Genomic DNA, 23,882 nt, shown 5'->3' with positions numbered 1-23,882 from the left:
TTCTCATTTATTTGTGCGATCTCATTCATACATTTTTTCGTACAACGTGCTTACGCTCCAGTGGTGGTTAGGGTTAGGGGAGGACCTTCATGCTTACTTTTTTTTTTTTAAATTGTATATTTTTATTTGATTCACATCGTACAAATTCATACTAAATGGCCACCTCATAAAATAGTTACATTTTCCCATTAGACTGGATTGTCATTTCCGAATAAAGCAATTTGTTATGCTCTACAGGAAAGCTCAAGACGGCAATGATGGTTCAATACAGACGTCCCCCTCTGCGCGCGCGTGTGTGTTTGTGTGTGTACGCATGCATGTGAGGGCGTGTTAATCCGCACACAGAACCCATCAGCATCAACCCCCCCCATTCCTCCCCTCACTTAGACACTTCCAGCTGGTGGCGAAGGATACGCGCGTAAGATTCTCCATCCCAGCTGCCCTCCACCCGTTCTCTTTCTCTCATCCCTCTCTCCGCTGCACTCCGTCCTGGCTGACTGCACGGTGGGGATGGGTACAGGTAGGGCCAGAAGGACCCGGGAAAAAAAGCGCCAAGAGGAAAGTACCGTCTCCTAGAAATGCTTATCTCCTCTCACACAAATGCAGTTTCCCATCCTGGCTGCTCACAGGAACACATAGAGGGTGTCTGAGAGAGATTTTTTCTCGTCTTTGTGCTTTAGAGGGATACTGTTCAGTCTTTATTGACTGGGAGACACTTCACTTTATCAAAGGATTTCTTACTTGAGCTTTGCATCATGGCACACGCAGCATCCCAGCTGAAGAAAAAAGCAGATTTGGATCTTACAGCCGCCGAGGAAGAGAAAGAAAAGAAGAAAAAGACCCGAAAAAGGTCCCGGGAACCCAAGAAAAAGGTACCAATAGGTCAAGGTTCTGAGGGTAGTGCCTTTTTTGGGTTTTTGGTGGAGGTTTTGATGCTGGCATGCAGGTTGGGCGGGCTGTCTGGAAGCATCTTTAAGGTCTGGGATCTCACTTTCAGGATCTGAGGGTTTTTTGGTCTCACAGTTCAAGAATTGGAAATAAAAGTAAGACATTAAGAAGGCTCATGGGCTGGCTGTTAGACTGCAGTGATGCTGCTATGTCCTGTGTGGATAGGAAATGCTTATTTATAGGGCAAACATGTGCCTCACAAAGAAGGTGCACACCAAGAATGCAGAATACACACTTGAACATGCGCACAGCAGTTTTTGAGGGCAGATTTTTACCTTTTTTACCTTTTAATATTAACATTTTTCACTCTCAGTTAGATGTATGTAATCACATAGTTGTATATTTAACTTTAACAGGTTTGAAACGCCACCTCTTGTTCTGACCCGGGTATTTTTAATGCCATAAGAGGTTTTCATAGATAAAGCAGCTGTTGTCTTTTTTTTTTTTTTTTTAGATGCGTGTGGGTGAGTGTGTTTTTGTCTTTGATCCATGGTGGGATTCGTTTTTCACGCTGATGCGTGACTGGTGTCATTTTTATCGCAGGCTTTGCATCCAGACCCCCGGGGGCTCACGAACCCTCTCCCACGGGCTTTATGAAAGATTACCCCACCACCCCACCCCCGTCCCCGTCCCAGCAAGCTTCAATCCCATTACAAACCCACATCAACCCATCCCATTAGTCACAGTTCAGCGTTCAGCATCTCTACTACTATCTATCTACATATGCCTCTGCTTCTGTCTTAGCTGCTCTTTCTGTACAATGAACTAAAGAATAGATCAAAATATAGTAATAAATGCTTGAAAAAATCCTTATGTTTATAAGTTGTGGAGACATTTCTGTTACATTCTTGATTGATTTGAGAGTTGGTAAGCGTGCAACTGCAATTGAGTTGTTCATACAATCCCCCTTAAAGTGGCTGAAATGGCAGCAATATCATAACAAAACTGATATATGGTTTAATAGCAAAAGATTATCAGCACTACGTTAATATATGTATGGGTAAATTTGTTTGAAACCTGCCAGACAACAGCTAACGCATATATTGTTAACAAGCCAGGTTCATTCTGTCCCTCGTGGGACGTCGTGTCGTGATTGAAAACCTCCCTTCACCGTTTTCAAGGACTGAGAGCTTAACTCTCAGTGACCTCTGTCATTGATGTGTACATGTGGCTGAAATCTACATGCTAGAACTTTATGAAAGCCATTGATTTAGAAGAGCTGATTCACGTTTTGACGGCCCACAAGGTCATTACAAACTGTTGCGGATGTTGGTAACCATGGAAAAAGATTCTCAGCGACCCAGGTCATAGCAGAATACTTAAAGATTTATTCTATTAGATTAGTTTTTCAAGGTGTAAAAGGAAAGAACTTTAAAAGTTTAAAAGATTTAGCAAAACAAAGAAATATTTAATTTAATTTAATTGCTGAAAAATCCCAAATGCTTCACTAGGCCTACATGGAACTTGTCCTTTCATAAAATGTAAATAATTTAATTCGATTTTTTGTTATTTCATTGAATATTTAATTTCATTTAATATTTAATTTTGCCTTAAAGAGATGGTTCAAAAATGAAAATTCTTCCATGATTTATTCACCCTCAAGCCATCCTAGGTGTATATGACTATTATCTTTCAGACGAACACAATCTGAGATATGTTTAAAAATATAAATATAGTCCTCCAAGGTTTATAATGGTTGTGAATGGGGGGTCATGTTCTGAAGTCAAAAATAATGCATCCATCCATAAAAAAAGTAATCCATATGACTCCAGGGGGTTAATAAAGGCCTTCTGAAGCGAAGCGATTCGTTTTTGTAAGAAAAATATCATTATTTAAAACTATAAATTCAAATAACTAGCTTCTGGCGGATGACCATACACAGAATGCACAAGTCGATTTGCACCAAATGAGTAACCCATGATGCGATATATGACGGAAGATGTAGGAGTATTGTAAGCTTAGATGCCTCTCGCGGTTCAAACAAATAGGTCTGTGCAACAAATTTAAGCTACTTTTCTCTTATATCGAAATCCTCCGAAATTTCTCTTTAAAAATTATCATTTTAAACTTATAGTCCATGACTGGTGATTTGTTTTGCTCTGCGCCTCCACGTTCGTCATTACGTTGTGCGTCAGGTCAAAGGATATCTTCCACCACAAATCGACTTGCACATTCTGCGTACGGTCGTCCACCGGAAGCTAGTTATTTGAATTTATAGTTTTAAATATGGATATTTTTCTTGCAAAAACTCATTGCTTCACTTCAGAAGGACTTTATTAACCGCCTGGAGTTTTATGGATTACTTTTTTTATGGATGGATGCATTATGTTTGACTTCAAAACACGGCTCCCCATTCACAACCATTATAAACCTTGGAGAACTAAGAATATTTTTAAATATATCTCTCGGTGTTTGTCTGAAAGAAGATAGTCATATACATCTAGGATGGCTTGATGGTGAGTAAGTCATGGTGAACTTTCCCTTTAATTTAAATAGTGAGTAAATAAATGTTGTTTGTACCTTTGAACTTGAACCTTTTTAAAAAACATCTAAAATCATGCTAATTCATCAGGTTTTGTTTGTCGGCTAAGACGTTTTAAAATTTGTTAGGCAATTTTTTAATTCATCTTACTCAAATTGTTACAGTATGCTGATAATATAATGTGTAGTGGCAAATTTTCTTTTAAATTAGTTAATGCATAATAGAAACATTTTCAGTGGTGGTCTCAAACGTTTAGACCCCACTGTAAGAAAGGTCTTACATCTGCTGAAATCATCTGCTTGGCTAAATGTTGAAATGTTTTAAACAACAGTGACACAACACATCCACTTGACCTGAAAAAAGTGTAATCTAATAGGGCATTCATACTTGTAGAATGAACTCAAGAACATCTCAGCACTTTTTTTGTGCTATTGTGCTCAGCTTTCATCTCAGGTTTGTAAGTTTGTTTCTTAGGCTGTTTTTCAGACAATTTGGGGTGAACCTCTTTGTGCTTGTATAATGGGTGCTGACGGTAAATGTTCGCTCAGGGTATTGATACCTGAGAAGCCAGGAGAAGACTCCCAGTATAGCTGTGGTCAAGGAGAAATGGTTATTGATTGTGTTAAGATGTGTGAGGCTCATGGAGGAGAACCGTGAGCCAAAGCACTAGTTCTGGCCTTGTTTATTAGCCTAGTGGGCCGTTTATGGATCTGCTTCTAGAGCTCAATCAGTGATCCGACACATTGATTAGTGTAGCTGCAGTCTTGATTTCACTACAGTCTAAATCTTTACATTGTCTGAAGAAAATGTATTACACATGCAAAAATACACTGCCATGATGCTGGGGTGTTGTGAGTGGTTGCTAGGGTGTTGCTAAGGTATTCTGCATGGTAGGAAGTCTATGGTGTACAAAGCCACCGATACTGTTCAGTGGAATAATTATATTTTTTCATGTTTTTGAAAGAAGTCTCTTATCTTAAAAATAAAGTAAAAACAGTAATATTGTGAAATATTCCGATTAAAAAAAAAAGTTTCTATTCAAATATATTTAAAATGGAATTTATTCCTGTGATCAGCATCATTACTTCAGTCTTCAGTGTCACATGATCCTTTAGAAATCATTCTGATATGCGGATTTGCTCCGGAAGAAATGTTTTTTTTTATTATAATCAACAGTTTTTGCTGCTTAGCTTAATATTTTGTGGTACACTCATGGGCTTCAGGTACCTGTCCTGGGATGCTGACATCACTGGAGATGGTGTGGAGTTTATGTGCGTGCGTTCTTGACGTTGTATCGGGTGTCTCAATGCACAGTTGAAGCACGCAGGCTAACCAAAAAGGAAAAATCCATACTTCAGTCTGCTGCCTCTTGGCTGTTGGCAGGCCTTTGCTTTCGTCCCTGGCCTGAGCAAACAAAAACAAACACTTAGGCAGCTGGATGGCTGCCCACTTGCGTGATAGTCACAGTTGATTTGATTCTTTTCTTTATTGTGCGTTTGAAACCCACCTTAAAGAAACAGCTTGTTTTCAGACACTACTCCCTTCAGGCAAGACAGATTGTTTTGTATGTGTCTGTGTGAATGGCATTAGTGTAGCTCTGTACATTATGTTTAGTGCGCTGGTTGGCAGTTCCAGAATAAATAATGGAAATGTAATAATAATTTGTGCTTGTATTTAGCAAACGCTGTCTGCATCTTGGCTTTACATCGAGCTGAACAGTGATTTATTATGTTCTGAGTTCAATATAAGTTGTGATTTACTGTTGATTGCCACAAAAAAAATAAAAAAAAATAAAAAAATAAATAATAATAATAATTTTAAAGGGGACCTTTAATGCCCCTTTTCACAAAATGTAATATAAGTCTCTGGTGTCCCCAGAATGTGTCTGTGAAGTTTCAGCTCAAAATATCGCACAGATCATTTATTATAGCTTGTCAAATTTGCCCCTATTTGGGTGTGAGCAAAAACACGTTCTATTTCTGACATAGTCCAAGTGCTTTCCAACGTTCATCTTGTCGCATTCGGTGTAGACAGCTTTTAGCTGTTGCGGTACGGTGCGATGCGACACGATAAAAGTCGTGTCTTGTGTAGACATTAGGGATGCTCACATTGATGCTCACCGTTAACCGAAAGTAAGAATTTTAACCGATTAATACTATCAGTTAAACGTTTTTTTTGTTTTGTTTGTTTGTTTGTTTTTTTTTTTTGTTTTTTTTTTGCTGCATGGTTAAAGAAAAATATGCTATATATAGTTACATATATGCTTATTTGTTAACTCGCGGGGCGTTTCACACGTGCCAGACATATTTCGCTAAGCAACAAGCAAAATGAAGCGAGCGAAAAGAAGTACTGACCATTTCGATAGGCACGGGGGACAGGGGGGTCAAGACGACCCCGCACTTTTGAAAAGACAGAAATCGACCCCCCCGCACTTTTGATAAGGGCTGCTTCAATCAGTCACAATATATCATCTTTTAGCTTAGGATATTTTCTTTCAAATGAGACCATTTTCACGTTTCTGTGAGCTTTCCTTCATAAATAATCAACTGTTTTGTCGCAGATGTGAAGAAGAGGAAATGCGCTCTCGAACAGAGAAACACGCGATCTCCAAGCAATCGATCACAGCGTGCTAACGTTTTAGGACAGGACGATGGTATATAAATCGTGGCCGAACGTTAGCGTTTGTCAATCAAGCAAAACCGTCCATTCAGAAACCAAGAAATTTGACACTTTAAGGTAAGAGGCTGGTCTCTCAGATTGACGCGCGAGCTGGCTTGACTGAAGTTTTCGTGAGGATTTGTAGTTAATGGACAACGTACACCGTCCGTGGTCATAACAAATAACAATCCTTGAGGTAGGCCTGCTATTTTTATTTGACGGAAAAAATGTCTAAAATACCGGTTGTTCAAAGCTTCAATCGATTCACCGTGTTTTTTGTTTTTTTTGTCATCTTAATTTGTTAAACATTTAAGTGAAGTTATGCCTTTTTATTTAAATTATGCAGGTGCGAATTTGATAATGTGAATCCAGGTTCTGTTGTTTATCTGTTCTATGCTGCTGTTTGCATGTTAAAATAAACCCGTGGAAGACACAGACACTCGTCAATTGTATTTTTTTATTTAATGTCATATATATGTCATATTATCATCATATACGCTATACAACATTTTAATCTTATCAGTTAACGGTTAATAATCGGATAACGAGCGTCGGTTGTCGGTCGAGAAAGTTAACCGAAATGAGCATCCCTAGTAGACGTGGTGTTACATTGTTCAAACTGGAGTCGGACGCTGATGGAGAGACATTTAGAATGCACCTGGATGTTTCTGAATAGTTAGTGGATACATTTATGTAGTTGCTGTGGAGTTGATTCAACTCATCAACTGTGCAAAAACTGTATGGACACCCACTATACATAGCATACCTGTTTGCCAAACAGAGCCATACACACCAGGCAAATGTTTATGATTGCTGTCAAATGCTGTGAATGGTGAATGGTCTAATATTTTTTTCCAAAATATCGCTTAGACAGAAAGGCTTCTTTTTTAGCAATCGAGCTTTCCAGGGTCAACTTACAGGTTATCCAAGCTAACGAGACTCAAAATAGTGTTCTGTGATCGTCTGTGCAGCCAATGACAGAATAATTAACATACTTTGCTCAAACCTTTGCCATGGCGTTAAAACTGGTACACCGTTTTTGCTTGCGAAAACAAAATGGTGGTGCAGTGGGTGGAAATAGTACAATTTTCATGATATGTCCCCTTTTACTCATCTTTCAGTTTATAAAAAACTATTGAAAGTTGTGTGTATGGGTGTTTTTTCCCAGAAACTTTTATTTTAGAATATTTGAATTTTCCAAAAATCACAATAATTTCCAATCAAGCTGTAATTTTGTAAAATTATGCAAAAATAAATATTATTTAATTTTTGTAATTAAATGTTACTAATTAAATTATTCCAAAAAAGTTTAAAATGTAATTTCCACCACTTTATGCTATTACTCGCAACTCATAATATGAGATGTGCTGGAAATGACAATGTGGTGGAAATCTTCATTACTTTCAGAAAAAGAAAAAAAATAATGTTTTGCCCCGTAAACTTCCACTAGAGGTGCTTTACTGTAAACACAAGTTTTGTATATTTTTACACACCGAGGGGCAAATCAAAATTGTACTAATGTAACAATTGTACTTTAAGCCTCATAATGGATTGCTTCAATTTACAGATTGAGTGAGTGCTTATTTGAATCAGTAGATTTTGCCACCTGCACAAAAACATTAGCCACTAGCTGTTAATTAATTTTAGATGGAGTGTCTTTCACCCCACACCCTCTTGTTCTTTTCCACCCCCCCTGTTTTTACCTCTTTATCTTTTTTAATGTGGGTGCTTTGAGTGCAATATTGCTTCCTGCCATGCATTACTAAATGCACATATTTTAAAGGGGGATGGGGTTCAGACCCCAGATATACACACATGAGCACATGCTGCCACCAGCAGCATCATCACCCCCACCTTTTTAGAGCAAACAAGCCAAGCTGCTTCATTAATCCCCTGTCACTTATTACGGACCAACCTCATTTTTCACAACCTCCGCCCCCTTTTTCTTGCATTGTTTAAGGAGAGAGCATCGGGCTCCCTTGGGGCCTCCGTCCCCCTCTTCCTCCTTTCCCCTGGAGCTGATGGGATACAGTGTCACTAGATACTGATTATTTTTTTCTTTTTTCTCTTTCATCCCTTAATTCAATCTGTAATTGGTGTTGGAAAGGTCATGATTTATATATATTGCAAATGTATTGCTCATTGTTAGTTCATGTTAGTTAGTATATTAATGTTAACAAATGAACCTTATTGTAAAGTTTTACCATTTTTTATATTCTATATTTTTATTTCTATGATAAATATGAATGATTTGTTGTAGAAGCTCATAAATCATACAGTTCTAAGGTCTAAAGAGACTCATATGAAATCATACAGAATAGAAGTCAGTCAGTTGAGTTTGTCTCATGAGTTACCTGTCTCGTCACACCCCAAATATATATATATAGTGAAGGTGTTGTTGTCCTATACATGCTTGTTGTCCTCACATGCTTGTTATAAAATGACACAGTTAGATATTATGCCATCTCACTCTCTTCCTGGTTCTCTTGAGATCAGACTATTCTAGTCATAACACTTCCTTTTGCTATAATGCATCTCCTAATGTTGTTTTATGTGCTTTTAACATTAGTCCATATGCAGAAAGACACATTCATCTTTTAGTCAGCCTTTTAAAAACATTTGGACTGTTTCATTAGATTGCAGCAGATTCATAACAAAGCATGTAATAAATAATTTAGCATCATTAAGTCCAGAATTCTTTGTGTGTTAGACTGAGTTCAGAAGAAGGTCCTAAGCCCTTTGTAGCGACAATCCTAACCTGTAACATGGAGCAGTTAGTGAAACTATCTACTATAATATAATTAAATACAGTTTATATATTGCTTCCAAAGAAAAAGTTGGTACTTTTAAATTGCTGACAGTAGAGAAAGAAGGTTTTTTTTTTTTTTTTTTTTTTTTTTTCATAAAAATTATGAAAATGATGACGATGACGTCTCAGGTGTACTGTAGTTACATTATCCACCAGCAGGGGACTATGCTAACCAGCCAAACCTTGACCTCTTGATTTAAATGAGAGAGAGAGATAGAAGGAGAAAGGGAGAGAGAAGCTGCAATGAAACGAGACAGAGCTGAAGGAAGTACTGTAGGAAATAAAAAGGGGGTTAAGCCTGGAATGGAATTGGTAGTGAAGAAAGAGATTATAAAACAAAGAGCGAGAGAGAGAGAGACACAAGGCTCTCCTAGGTTCACATTTAAATCACAGAGGACAGAAAGCTGATACAGCGTAAAATAGAACACACAGGAAAATCAAAGAATCACGATTCATTTCCCAGAGCCAACACAAACACACACACACACACACACACACACACACACACACACACACACACAAACACACACACACACACACACACACACACACACACACACACGGCAACAGTGTGTAGTCAGTCTTTGTCTAATGGAAATGAAAGGTTTATTGTGTGTTGTATGTAAACAGTGATTAGGTCTTGAGGTGGCACGGCTGGCACAGGCTCGGTATGTTACAGCTAAGTATTTCAGCTGGAGTTTCATAGCAAGAGTCTTGATGATGTCACGGAGGTGACTGCAGCTACACAAGACTTATTAAATAATTGTATATATATTTTATCAAGTTTTGTTATTTTACATGCATTCTACCATGCATAAACCACCCCCACCCCCACCCATATAATATAAAAAAGCCTGGGGGTGGGGCGATATGACAATTTTATTGTATATAGCGATGACGTCTCATAAGTATAGCAATGTCGATTATAACAGTCAGTTACCAGACAATCATTGACAATATCGGTAAAATATTAGGGCTGGGACAATACTATCGATCATTTCTGATATTTTCCAAATGCAATGTAAATCATTTCTGAGCGTAGTTTTTAACAGCAGATGGCACTCTAGGCTATTTTTTAACCGCATGCTCAAATGCTCATGAAGAAGAGCACTCGTGCACTTGGCTGAGTCTGACAGTGTATTTGCACCTCAGAATGCTTTTATGATGCGAGATTAATGTAAACAGCCCACTGCAAACACCCTTATAATTCACTTCAACATTTTATGAATGATTATTTTATAGAAGGTTCAAGTGGTGTGTGTAAAGGCAGGAACACACCAAGCCGATGGTCGGCCATCTGGCAGTTTTTGTTCATCGGCCAAATAAGTTTTCTCAGTGTGTTCTGCACCATCGGCTGAAGTTGGTCCTCGACGGCTTTTTTCCGGCCGAAATGTTGAATCGGCTCCGGAGCTCGTCGGTCCGTCGGGCCATATGATCATTCTGATTGGCTGGTCAGATACTGCCACCTGCTGGTTCGGAAAGGCATTTCATCTCACGCAGGCGCAGAACTGATGTGCTACTTGGCCATCGGCTGTCTAGTGTTGGTTTGGTGTGTCAGGCCAACTTTGGACACAAACGCAGCCAACCCCACAGTCTGCTTTTGTCGCCACTAGTTCATCGGCGTTGGATTGGTGTGTTCCGGCCTTAAAGAATCGGAAGGAAGCAGAGTATGGCTGTTTCTGTTGAAAACTAAGCTCAGAATCGATTCGAGAGAGAATCGCGATACATGCGGAAAATATCAGAATCGATCCAGAATCATTTCTCAATTTGTGATGCATTGATGTATTGTCCCAGCCCTAGAAAATATGACAAATTTATTTCCATAGCCCCATAGTTACCATACACATATTTATTCACATGCAATAGCATGAATTAAATATTTTCTATAGGTTAGTAGTTAGTTGGGCAAGGAATAGAAAATTGATTCCAATTCTGGAAATCAGATACTTAAAGTTCGAATACTAGGTATACAATTAAAATTTTGCTTATTGATTCCTGTGTGCACATTTTAATGTAATTTTAACCATTCTTTAAGTGCAAAAGAAACAAAATAGAACACTTCTGTACTTGCGCACTGTTTTTTGTGCTGCGCACACATCCTTAGCGAGCACAGAGAGCTGCCTCTCATACACAGGCAAATGCATAATTATGTCAAAATATCCCTGTAAACACAGTCGGTTTTGTTTTTAGTGAACATAAAGAGTTGAGAAAAAAAACAGTAGCCTATATTGGATTTGTGCATTGACAGCAGCCTAATAACTATACCTGCTGCCAACTGTCATTAATGTTAATCAAAGAACAAAGAAAAAGTAAATCACTCACTGATCTTGACAGACTAACTTTTGTAACTTTAATTAGCTGAATCTATATTTTATTTGCCTGTTGTTCAGCGCTGACTCTAACGGCAATATGTGTCTGTGTATCTTTGGAGATACGTTCCCCGTCAAACATTATTAATTCTTACTTTCATAATTTTGTCAATTATTTTTTTCTTGATTTGATGTTTTTTTTTTATTCCTTTAAGTTGACGTTGCTATTCATTTAATGGTATTTAATTTGTTCTGCAGAAGGAAAAAAATTAACTGTATCCCATAAATTCATAATAACAGTGATATCTCCCATTTTAAATATAATATTATTAAATATTTTATTTATTTTATATATTAAACAGAAAAAAATGAATAAATAAAATGGTAGCAGCCTATGTAACTGCACCTGTTTCTGAATATCAATTTAAGTAGTGTACATAATGAATAAAAAAATCACAAACATGACCATTGTAATTAAAATTATTTTATATACTGTATGCAATTTAGTTATATTGCAAATTGATATATCTCATATCTCATGCACACGTTCAGAGTTTTTCCTCATGTAAAAAGAAACCAATTCATGTTTAATCCCTGATTTTAGATAGATAACAATATGTTATAGCTTGAATACAAGTTTAAAAACAGTGCTAAACTTGTAATTAAATTAAATTAAACTTATCATCATGAAATATGTCTACTAAGGCGATAATGCCAAAAAGAAAACATTAGTCCTTCTGAAAAAAAAGGCAAGACACATTGCTATTCAACATTAACATGCATTTATCATTCTTACAATCACCACCAGAATGTCCACCATCACTATGAACTTAAATTGGGTTCTGTTCAATTGTATTCAACAGTTCTCCTCATGAAACAAAATTCATTTCAAACTCAAATTCGATTAGAACAGTGTGAAAATTATTAGCAACACTAACATAACAGCAAAGCTAATGTTTTATATTAGTTCAAGCTCAAACTAGCTAAAGTAAAACCCTTGTCTTTTCAATAATTAAATTAAACTGAATCGCAGGCTAGCATAAACTAAAGCCAAACTCAACATGATGTGTTTTTGCGGTGTATCTCTGCATTTTTGTCTCCGGCGGGGGCGGGGCGTGGTGTGGGCGGGGCTCAGGTAGATGATGTAATCGAATATCGCAATATTTTTAAAGCGATTATCGATAAAATATTTTTTACATCTTGATTTGATGTTTTTTTTTATACCTTTAAGTTAACGTTGTTATTCATTTTATGCAATTTATTTTGTTGTTCATTTAAAAAATTAACTGTATCCTATAAATTCGGAATAGCATTGATGGGTGGACATGTTATAGGACATTACTTATATATTACCTGTAATTTTGACAATTGGATGTTGTCCCGATGTCCACCATGTCTTTCCCAAGATATGAGTTGATGAATATATACACTACCAGTTAAATGTTTGGACATACTTGAAATTATTCCTTTTGATCTTAAATGATTAGAGTTATGCTTTGAACTTGTTTTTTTTTAGACAAATATCAGTTTTGTGTACAGTCAGACACATTGCCTTTATCCATTAGTGCAGATTACTGTGGTTTTATGGAGAGAATGTAGGCATGTTTCTCCAGAGCTCCTGAGAGCCGCCTACTTTCTGCTGAGCTCTGCAAACATCAGGGAGAGAGATTGGCCTTATTTTTTCTTCTGTTCTGGTTTACTGTTCATCAGCTGACAGGGTGAGTTAGTACACACTTTCTCTTGACAGTGGACTGCATGACCTCCTGAGCAAAGACTTCATTATTGGCTTTACACTTATAGTAATATTGTGAAATTGTCAAAACTGATACCTTTTTTTCTGAAATGTTTAATGATTGTAACATTCAAAAAAGATAACTACATAATAGCATTTGCATCTTGAGGGACTAGTAAAATAGAAATATAATAATATTAAATCTTGGATCAGCATTTATTCCTACTGGTTCAATCTAATCATTTCAGCAGGGGTTTCCTCCTCATGCTAAGACAGTGATGTCATCACTCCTGGTGTGGGGGAGCTCAGACTGACGTAAGACGGAACAGAGCTGTTGGTCTAATTAATATCTGGTGCCAGTCACAGTGTGTGTGTAACGGTTAAAAGCTTTACTCTCCACTATACAGAGAGTGCAGAAATATCTCTACCTGTCTCTGGTGGCCTGAGAATGTCCAGATTGTCTTGTTAAGGCACTGCTTTGGGCATCACTGTGTCCTGATGAATAGAAAGTCCTGTATTTTTCATACTGTTTTCATACTGTGCACCTGCTGTCTTTGTCCTTGAACTATACAAACCAATGCAAGATGGGCCTTTCTGCTGTGATTTTTAAGTCTTTTATCTGCACTGAACATTCGTTTTGCTCTTTCATTGGAACAGAAATGTTGAAATGGATATAGCCTGATGAATTGTGTGTGTGTGTGTGTGTGTGTCTCTGACTGGTGGTGTGTGAAAAATGGAGACTGTGATTGGGTGCTGAAGGGGCAGTTGAACCGTGAGACATCCGTCTGTGAGAACACAGGCGATTTCTTTACCACACACAGCCAGCTCTGATTTTGACGCACAATTTATTTCATTTTTCACTCAGATGTCCTGAGGGCTTATCAGACACAAGCTCTGTTTACAGTATCAGAAATTTCAAATTTCAGTTGAGATTAATGCTGAATGTTGGGCTTGTATTTGTTTTATTCTATACAAAATTGTCAGAGCTCGGTTTTGGATCAATGAGACAAAAACTGTGTGTGAGGGAACAGATCGGTGAGTCTGCAGTGTTAATTATATGCACTATTGAACCGCACCAGTTTGAATATTTGGCATTAAGTGCATTTGAATATATTAGTGAAAATAGGAATTCCCTCTGAAGCTTCATCATGGGTTCCCAAGAGAGTTTGGAATGGGTTCAGGAACATCATGCATCTATCTTTTTTTAGGGGGGCGTGGCAGTCCTGGCTCTGTTGGTGCCCATGGTGAGATTAAGAACAAAAGAAGGAAAAATTTGTTTCATTTAATGTATAATTTTTTATACACTCCCTGTCAAAAGTTTGGTATAATTACAATTGTATTAATGTTATTGAAAGAAGTTATGCTCTAGACTATAAAAAATTATTTTCATGATTTGTTATAACATTTTTTTCTTTTATCAAATCAATTTAGAAAATTAATGTGGTTCAGATAACATAATATCTTGAGTTTCTGTTGATTAAACCAATCACCTTATATGACCTTATATCATAAATCACCTTATGTTATACATTATACATGCTACTGTTGGAAATAATTGTTGGCTTGCTTGTAGGTTAGCTTAGAACATCTACTAAGATACTAGCACATCTATGTAGGAAATCAGTTGCTCACTTAACATGGAAAAGACATACACTGAGTTTCAAACTCCATTGTTTCCTCCTTCTTATATAAATCTCATTTGTTTAAAAGACCTCCGAAGAACAGGCGAATCTCAACATAATCATCATTAATCATTAATATGTACGCCCCCAATATTTGCATATGCCAGCTCATGTTCAAGGAATTACACAAGGGCAGGACGTCTGGATGTGCACAGCTGAATCATCAGAATAGGTAAGCAAATAAGAACAATAGCGAAAAATGGCAGATGGAGCAATAATAACTGACATTATCCATGATAACATGATATTTTTAGTGATATTTGTGAATTGTCTTTCTAAATGTTTCGTTAGCATGTTGCTAATGTACTGTTAAATGTGGTTAAAGTTACCATCATTTCTTACTGTATTCGCGGAGACAAGAGCCATCACTATTTTCAATTTCAAACACTTGCAGTCTGTATAATAAGCGCAACTTCATTCTTTGTAAATCTCTCCAACAGTGTAGCATTAGCCGTTAGCCACAGAGCATATAGCCTCAAACTCATTCAGAATCAAATGTAAACATCCAAATAAATACCATACTCACAGGAATCGATGCATGCATGCAGCATGAATGAAGAACATCTTGTAAAGAATCCATTTGAGGGTTATATTAGCTGTGTGAACTTTGTTTATGCACTGTATAACTGCACTTATAGTCGAGAGCTCGGGAGGGCAGGGAGAGAGAGATTTAAAGGGGTCGCGCAGCCTGAATCGGTGCATAGTTAATGATGCCCCAAAATAGGCAGTTAAAAAAATTAATAAAAAAAAATCTATGGGGTATTTTGAGCTGAAACTTCATAGACACGTTCAGGGGACACCTTAGACGTATATCACATCTTTTGAAAAGATGTTTCACGGCACCTTTAAGAAAGCGGTCAGTTTAGTGTCAACCACAATTATGCCACATTTGACCAATCAGAATCAAGCATTCCAAGAATTGAATTGTTTGCATTTAAAGCATTTACTTGCATAGTCAGCTGAATACTGGCTTACACTGATCAAGCTGAACTAAGGTGTGTGAAAGGAGGCATCATGAAATGTTCAGAGCCATATAAAGTTCATACACTCATTGTGAATAATATAATACTTCTATATTGTGTCAGGCGCTGATGGACGGCTGTGTTCAGACCGCTGGCTAATGTGAGCTGACTGCTTTTCATTAGTCCGGGCCAGATCTGCTGGGACGCCTGCCGTCTCTTGAGCTGGAGTTAATGAGCTTTTGTGCCTCAAACGCCATAGTTATCTCACACTGTGCTGCAAGCCAGTCAGGACAGGGATGTTTCAGTAATGATAATCAGTCCTAATGGGCTTTAAATGAGCAAAGAGTAGCACTGTACAACACCAAGGTGATGATGATTGTGTGATCGGCTCATGGATCAGGACATACGTCACAAAGTCTCTGACGTCATGCCTACAGTTTGTCTTATGAGGTTTGCTATGTATTACAAACAAACTGGAAAGCACTTGTGAAAATTGCAAGCTCCAATCATATTGCTCGACTGGTACGTCAGGGTTCAAAGCTTTTTATCTGTCCGCTGGAACACAAAATAGTGTTTAAAAGGTACTTGGTTGATGACATGAGCTCTTCTGACTCTGAGGATGAACTAATCATTGGCTTTGCTGATAATTATCAGGTTAGTGACATCAAATCTTTTGAAAATAGTTAAAGTGAGAGTGTTTTGTTTGAAGTATTTAGTAGTAAGTAAAAATACTGTAGATTCAAAAGTAATGTTTGAACTCATTCTCGGACTCAGTGTGGTAAACAGTGGTCTTCTGGGTGTTTGTGTGTGTTTGTACGGTTGTGTGGTTCTCTGGAGATCTGTCAGAGCTTTAATCCAGATGTACACCGTGTGTAAGACCACATCTCACAGAATCATGTGTTGTACAGATCTAGAGGTTTGCACAGGAGCACAGCGCAACAGACGCAGCTGGACTGGCCCACAGATGCTTTATATATGTGTGTGTGTATAAAAATATATCAGTGTTATTTTGAAGAAAAGAGAATTTAGATCTGAGAGAAGATTAATTTGTTTGCAGATGTCAGATATTTTGAAAAAAAAGATGTGATGTTTTTATATGTGATTTTCAGCAAAATCAAGACACCTTGAGTTGGTGGGTGAATCCCATCTCAAGTAATGACAAACTGTGATACATACGGTGTCCCTTTAAGTAACCATGAAATCAAAATTGACAATTCTTATTTTTTATGCATTTTTGCTGCCAGCCTGTCCCTCACATGAGGTAGACCAATAGCAAACCACAACCATCCAACCATCCAATCAATTCCCAAAGGACAAAAACAAGTCCCGCTCCTCATTTTTTATGTCCAAGAAGCCATTTCACTTGGATATATACGACGTTATAGGCAAGAAAAGACTATCACAGCTTGTGTTTCTGTTTCAACTTTAATAGCAACCCAAAACATACATCAGTATTGATTGACCTGTACTGGAGAGGTCAACACCTTGCTGTCATCCTATCTACACAGAAAATCTCTTGAGCCTGTAACACAGGAAGACAACATACAGTAAGGGGTGAATTCACTATGTGGCACCATTGTTGTGTGCTGTATTTCAACACAAAACCATGCGCCTAACTGAAAAACCATTCACAGCTTAACATAACCAGCTTGTAATACCAAATGCATAACATATGCAGTGTAATTGTTTTGCATCGTTTTCCATTGATCACCATGGCAGTTACTGATTAGAGAATTCTACTAGTTGGTGTCTTTCAGACATTGTCTCAGTGTAGTTCTGCGAACCAAGTGCTGTGAACCAAGTGCCGCAATTTTGTAGCCATATTGTGTTTCAACTTTTAAGGCACTTTGTAACACTTTATAATGACTGCATGCTATGAATCATTAGTCCCTGTAAAGCCATATTAAAGTATAACACATAGTTCAGTTTTTGTAATGTGTTTCAGCAATACATTTGTAACATTTATAATGTGTTTAGAAACAATTGACTTTACAGGGACTTTAAGGATTAGTAAATAGTCAATTCATCATTTATAAAGCAGTAATAGACATTAGTAAGCAGTTTATAAATACAGCTATAAATGTTTTGTTCTTAATTTATAAGCATATCTATAATGTGTTTAATAATTGTATTTTCATACTATATTAATCAATTTATCCTTTCTAAAATAAGTACTACATTATTTACAAACCAATTACAGTATTTAGGAGTTGTTGGTTGTTCTTTTAGAAAGTATAAGTAAATGATTAATAAACTTTAAACTATGAAAATGTACATTTATACATCTTATTATTTAGACATATAGTAATAGTTACTCAGTGTGTTAATAAATGCTTTATTAACACGTATCCCTACTGTAATTAATTAATATTTTACTAAATAACGCTGACTAAAAGATGGGGAGGAGCCAAAGCTTGCCGCCGTTTTTATATGAGTATTAAAGGGGACTGAGGCGATCACAAATTTGTGTGCAGATTATGGAGCTAATCACACATTTTTTTAGGGGGCTGAGTAGAATTTTAGGGGGGGTGAAGCCCCCCTAAAAAGGGCCTAGCGATGCCCCCGGTATTTGGAGTGGTGGATTCAAAGGGGACAGTGTACTCACTGAGGGGGACAACTGATTGTCTAGAAGGATTTAGCCTTGTTTTTAAACATTGGCCACTAATTGTCTAAATGGATGAAGTGGAAATGGAGAGGTCTTGGCAGGAAGTGCTCCTTTAAACAGGCAGTGAGTAAGAAATTAATTCTAGCAGATGTATGTTGTGTTGATGCAGATGTTCACCGCTCACGCATATCCAGAGTTAAAAAAAAACAATGTTGCTTAAATACATATAGGAATATAGATAAGTTACCTTGTGTGTCAGATCACGTCTTTTCATACTGTGTGTTTGTGTGAAGGCAAACTCTATTTCAGGGCTCATGTCCCCTCTGCAGTGAAGTTGGGTTGCTATGGCAACACTGCACTACTGAAACATGCAGTTCCTCAACTTGTGTCCCACTGTATATAATCACATGTTTTTTGAGGTCTGCGTTCAGTAAACAAACATGAGCATCTTTCTATGACATTCAGTGGATTGGAATCGATTTGATGATTTGATACTGGTCTCTGGTTTGTGAGCTATTGACCAATAATAGCAAATCTCTCTTTATCACAAATGCCTTTTCGCATTATTTAAAGGAGATTTGTGTATTTTTTGTTAAAATGCTTTCTCTTACTTGTAGAGGCAACTGTAAATACACAAAGTGTCAACACTGTTGCTGTTGCTTTATCAAAACGTTGCTTTGTTTTTGCGAGAATCCAGTCAACCTGACACATAAACATTTGGCCAATAGTGTGAGTTTGGGGCGGGACTTTCTAGTTGTTTTACCAATGGCAGACGGAAAGTGTTTGGGAAGCATGTTTGAAAAAATGTATTATTTCATTACCCTTTTCTAACTCCACTTCCCTTTACTGTTACTTTAATTTTTAGAATGTTTGAAAGAAATTAATTGGAATTAATTGAATGAATGATTTTTCCAGTTAAATGGTTAAATATTATTCTTACTTGGGCTGTAATGAAGTGATATTGCACATTATCTTTAATTTGTCTTCAAAGATTTTTTTTTTTTTTTTTTTTTTTTAATTACAAAGGATAAATGAGGGCTGACACATACAATATTGTTCAAATGTTTGTGATCTGTAAGATTTTTTTTAATATATTTTTGAAAGAAGTTACTTAGGGGCTGTTTACACGACACCATTTTCAGCTAAAAACTGAAAACTTTTTATGCATTTTGGCCGTACGTTTACATGACAGCAGCGTTTTGGGGGCCTGAAAATGCAAACTTTTGAAAACGCTACCATTGTCATCTCCATGTAAACTTCAAAAACATGAATCTGTGAAAACGGTGACGTCATGCACATGCATATTACATGTTTAGTCCATCACCCTTATATTTCAACATGTTTTCTGTGAATGTGCAAGACTTCCGATTTATTAGCCGCTATAGGGAAATAACGAGAAGAATAACAAAGTGCAGTAAACTGTAAAAATAAGGTGGGATAGGCATGTGCGTTTGGTGCAAGAGCCCTGTCATGGCTCTTTCTTTGTCTGGCAAGTGTAATAGAAAAAGAAAGAAAAAAAACTTTTTCCATTTTTAGTACAGTACATCGTTGTCATGTAAACGTATCCGTGTGCTCATTATGAACTTGTGGGACATGTTCATTTGTTAAAGTAATGAGCTACACAGGTGCTTAATCTGCTGGGACATCTGTGTGAATTTGAGGGGAACTTATGACTGATAAATTCAACCCACTATTATTAGAAAAAATGTACCTGTGGGAACGTTTTCGTGAGTTGCAAAATACGAACCAATACGTACATATCACTGCAGTTTCGATGTAAAATGTCCACTTAGTGGTGCTAAAAGCGGGTTCATTTTTTTTTGCCGGTACAGATAAACGTGAATATGGTACGTTTTTATGACGTTGGAATCACTGCAGTTCTGATTTGTATTTGCACTCCATTGCGTTTTAAAATAACGTCCCACCAACACTAAACCTACCCGATAGTTTTAACAAAAACAAATGTGACATAAAAAGCATCTGTAATCGTGCTGTTCTTTTTTCTTTGAGCTCTTTTACTGGTGCCTTTCACAGGATTCGTACCTAAGGCTTCTTCGTCTTAAGTACAAACCAGCTGAGCTACCGAGCAAGCTTGATATGTTAAGGCAGGAACACACCAAGCCGACGGTCGGCCGTTGGGTAGTTTTTCTTCGTCGGCTGACTAAGTTTTATCAGTGTGTTCTGCACCGTCGGCTGAAGTTGGTCCTCGTCTGCCTTTTTTCGTTGTGAGCCAACCCTGCAATCTGCTTTCGTCGCCACTAGTTCGTCGGCGTCGGCTTGGTGTGTTCCGGCCTTTAGAAAAGTGAAACATATGGAGCTGGTTAAGCGATGCAAAGTCCAAAATATATTTGTTTACAGATCGTGCACTTTGGTAAAAAAAAAACTTTTCGAAGTCATAACATAATATTGTGCAAGAAGACGTGAAAACGAGTCTTTATTAATACATGATCTGACCCCGTAATTTTAACTTTGTATGAAAAGGATTAAAAGCGCTTGCAGTTTTACTGCCTCTAGTGTTTATTTCTGTTGGAAACTGCAGTGATATGTAGGCATTGGTACGTATTTTGGCGACTCATCAAAATGTTCCCACAGGTATGTCTTTCCATGAGACCAGGTTGGATAAATTACCTAGAGACCAATGATTGAAAATGTCTGTATATCCTCTCTGGGTAAGTGACTCAGCAACAATGTTTTACCATAAAATCTAAACACAGATGCATTACTGGTGCACAAATGACACAGTTCAGCTTAAATTAACTTTTTTGACAGCATAATATAATATCTAGTTCCTATAGCTTTGATCATTTTCCATTTGAACTGGGAATAGATGAGGCAATTTCAAAATCCACAGTGAAATACTGTCAGTGGCATTGATTTAATTAATGGGATGGGTGACTGGAAGGGTACGAGGGTAGGAATGTGTGTGTGGCGAGGGGGGCTGGGGTTGGCTGGTGCTGGTGGTGTAATGTTGCTGATGCGGGCAGAGACTGCTGCAACCTCCCAGAGCAACACGAGCAAGAGAGAGAGAGATAAAAGACAGGGGCAAACTAGTCCAGTCTAGTCCAGAGGCACTGAGGTGCTGATTGGCAGAGCCCGGATCAGGGCAACACCGCAACCGCTCATAATACCTGGGGAAATGCCCCCAAATCCCCCTTAAGCTGGGCTGCTGTACTCCAGCATGGCTGACTGGCTCCTAACAGTAGCGGTGGGTTGAGTTGTGCTGAATCTGGCTGCCTGTGCCGGTGTATTTGTGCAGCGGAGGGGACGGGAGGGGGGTGCGTAAAAAGAGCTGATAAGCAGGATGACAATAAGACTCGAGCAGGACAGATTCCAGTCGGGGAGGCCTGCCGCACGGAGGGGCCCGCTGCTATTTCGGTCCACCAGATCATGATTACACTCAGCCAGGAGAGAGACCACTAGTGCCTACAAATATGGTAAGTGCCGTCCCATCCGAGCAAGTATGTGGAGCTGGTTGGAGCAGAGGGTGACAGCTGGGAATGGGAGTAGGCTAACGGTGCTAATGTCCCCGCATCCGTATTGATGATAAAGTGGATTTATGTGGTGTGTAGGGTAGAGTAATGCTACTGGATTGCTGCCGGGACGTTTCAACTCGTTTTTCACATAGTATCGTAGTATCTCAAAGTTGACAAGGACATGCGTTTTCAGCTTTAATGCACCTCTGGAGTGGCCGATTCTAAACTCTAGCTCATTGATTACCGGGATCGTTCAAGACTGCAGGGTGAAAATTACAATGGAGGATGGAGTAGATGTAGAAACAGTAAGTTCCACTTTGAAACAACATAAAAAAGCTGTTAAGGTTGATCTTGTTTGGGGTTAGTGAATGAGATGGTCAAAGGGTGGTTTTGCTGAGTATTTGATGGTGTGGTGTTTTCGGCGCATGGTTGGAGCGTTGGAGTGGTGCATTGCTTGAAAGGGCTCCGATTTCATCTGACAGTGTTACAGGAAGGCGTTGGGATTAGATATGCACATTTTTAATTTAAATTGATATTTGAACTTGTGAGCTCAGCTGTTGAGTTCATTAAGTGCAGGGGCTGATTTTGTGAATCGGATTGTGCATCAGGTTCTGGGAGTGGGAGTTGGAGTGGAACTGTCATGTTATGTTGTGGACTGACTGACATGGTTCTCTGTGATAGTGGTTGACCGATGTTTGACCATATATATATATATATATATATATATATATATATATGGTGACTTAAAGGGTTAGTTCACCAAAAAATGACATTTATGTCAATAATTACTCACCGTCATGTCTTTCCAAACCCGTAAGACGATCTTCGGAAAACTAATTAAGGTATTTTTGATGAAATCTAGGGGTTTTTTTTTTATCCCCCATAGAAAGCAACATAATTAACACATTCAAGGTCCTGTAAAGTAGTAAAGACATAGTTAAAATGGTCAATGTGACTATAGTGGTTCAACCTTAATGTTATGAAGCAACAAGAATACTTTTTGTGCGCAAAAACGAAACCAAAATAACGACTTTATTCAACAATTTCTTCTCTACCCTGTCATTCTCCTACACTGTGATAGTGTAAGAGACATTGAATAAAGTACACATTTTTCTCTACTGTTTACGTAGAGAAAAATGCACTGCTGGCCTGTCAACAAGATTTAATTAACAAAGTTGTCAGGGCCACTTTATATTAGGTGTCCCTAATTACTATGTACTTACATCAAAAAATAAGTACAATGTACTTATTGTTTTCATATTGTATTGCAAAACACATTTGCTGCTATTGAAGTGGGATACGGGTGTGGTTAGGGACAGGTTTGGTGGCATGGGTTGGTTTAAGGGTGGGTCAAGGTGTAAAGGAATTGTCAACAGTGTAATTGCATGCAGGTATTTTGTAAAAACATGTATGTACACAATAAGTGCATTGTATCAAATGATTAATTTAAATGTACATCGTAGTTAAGACCACCTAATATAAAGTGGGACCAAATTGTCTAACTTAGTGTAAACTTTGATGCAGTTTCTCTAGTCACATTCCAATTAAATTATATATTTAAACAAAACTGCTTCACTACTTATTAAAGGTGCTCTAAGTGATGTCACGCATTCTTAGGCCAAAACAGTTTTTGTCACATACAGCAAACATCTCCTCACTATCCGCTAGCTGCCTGTCCCCTGAACACACTGTAAAAAAATGCGGTCTCTGTAGTCGGCACAAGCTCTGAAAACGGCAACAAAAACAAACTGGTGCAGCCTGGACCACAAAACATAATAAACATGCTCCAGCCAATAACCGACAAGAATGATTTTAAATGCGCGTTCATGACTGTTTCAGGAAGCACGGAGGGGAGGGGGAGGAGGAGGAGGAGGGAGGGTCTAGCTAGCCTCTTTTTTGTTTGACAACACTTCGAACGTCAACAGGAAGTTACTCCACCCAGGATCACTTAGAGCACCTTTAATATTAAACTTTTGTTTGCTACATCAGTCATGTGGTGCAACCAACATGTAGAAACATGCAGAAAAAATAGGAAATTATATCATAGAGAAACCCCTGCAGTACCTCATAACTGTGTCAAGGTCAATAAGCCTCTTAAAATATAATTTGACCTTTTTATGATAAAGCAAGTCTAGTTCAAGTTGTAAAATGTCATGTAGTGCAACTCCCAAAAAAATTATATGATAATTATTAATTAATTATTCATGATATTGATAATTAAA

The 23,882-nt window shown here is 37.8% G+C and overlaps 1 protein-coding gene across 32 annotated transcripts in view; it reads left to right on the top strand.

The window, feature by feature from the left end:
- LOC137008250 (ankyrin-3-like) overlaps positions 1–23,882 on the top strand; it is a 206,718-nt gene that overhangs the window by 82,766 nt on the left and 100,070 nt on the right. Inside the window, exon 1 of one of the 32 annotated variants that reach the window (XM_067370191.1) lies at positions 21,480–21,621. The exons of 30 other annotated variants lie outside the window; for them this stretch is intronic. In XM_067370191.1, the coding sequence (XP_067226292.1) occupies positions 21,619–21,621 (3 nt within the window). In that variant the 5' untranslated portion in view covers positions 21,480–21,618. Of the gene's footprint in view, positions 1–21,479; positions 21,622–21,660; positions 21,966–23,882 lie in introns of those variants that run through there. One more of the 32 variants, XM_067370188.1, reaches the window with a different exon arrangement.

This window comes from Chanodichthys erythropterus, chromosome 19 (genome assembly GCF_024489055.1).
Source record: "Chanodichthys erythropterus isolate Z2021 chromosome 19, ASM2448905v1, whole genome shotgun sequence".
Classification (NCBI taxonomy): Eukaryota; Metazoa; Chordata; class Actinopteri; order Cypriniformes; family Xenocyprididae; genus Chanodichthys; species Chanodichthys erythropterus.
This window is presented reverse-complemented; position numbering and strand designations above follow the sequence as displayed.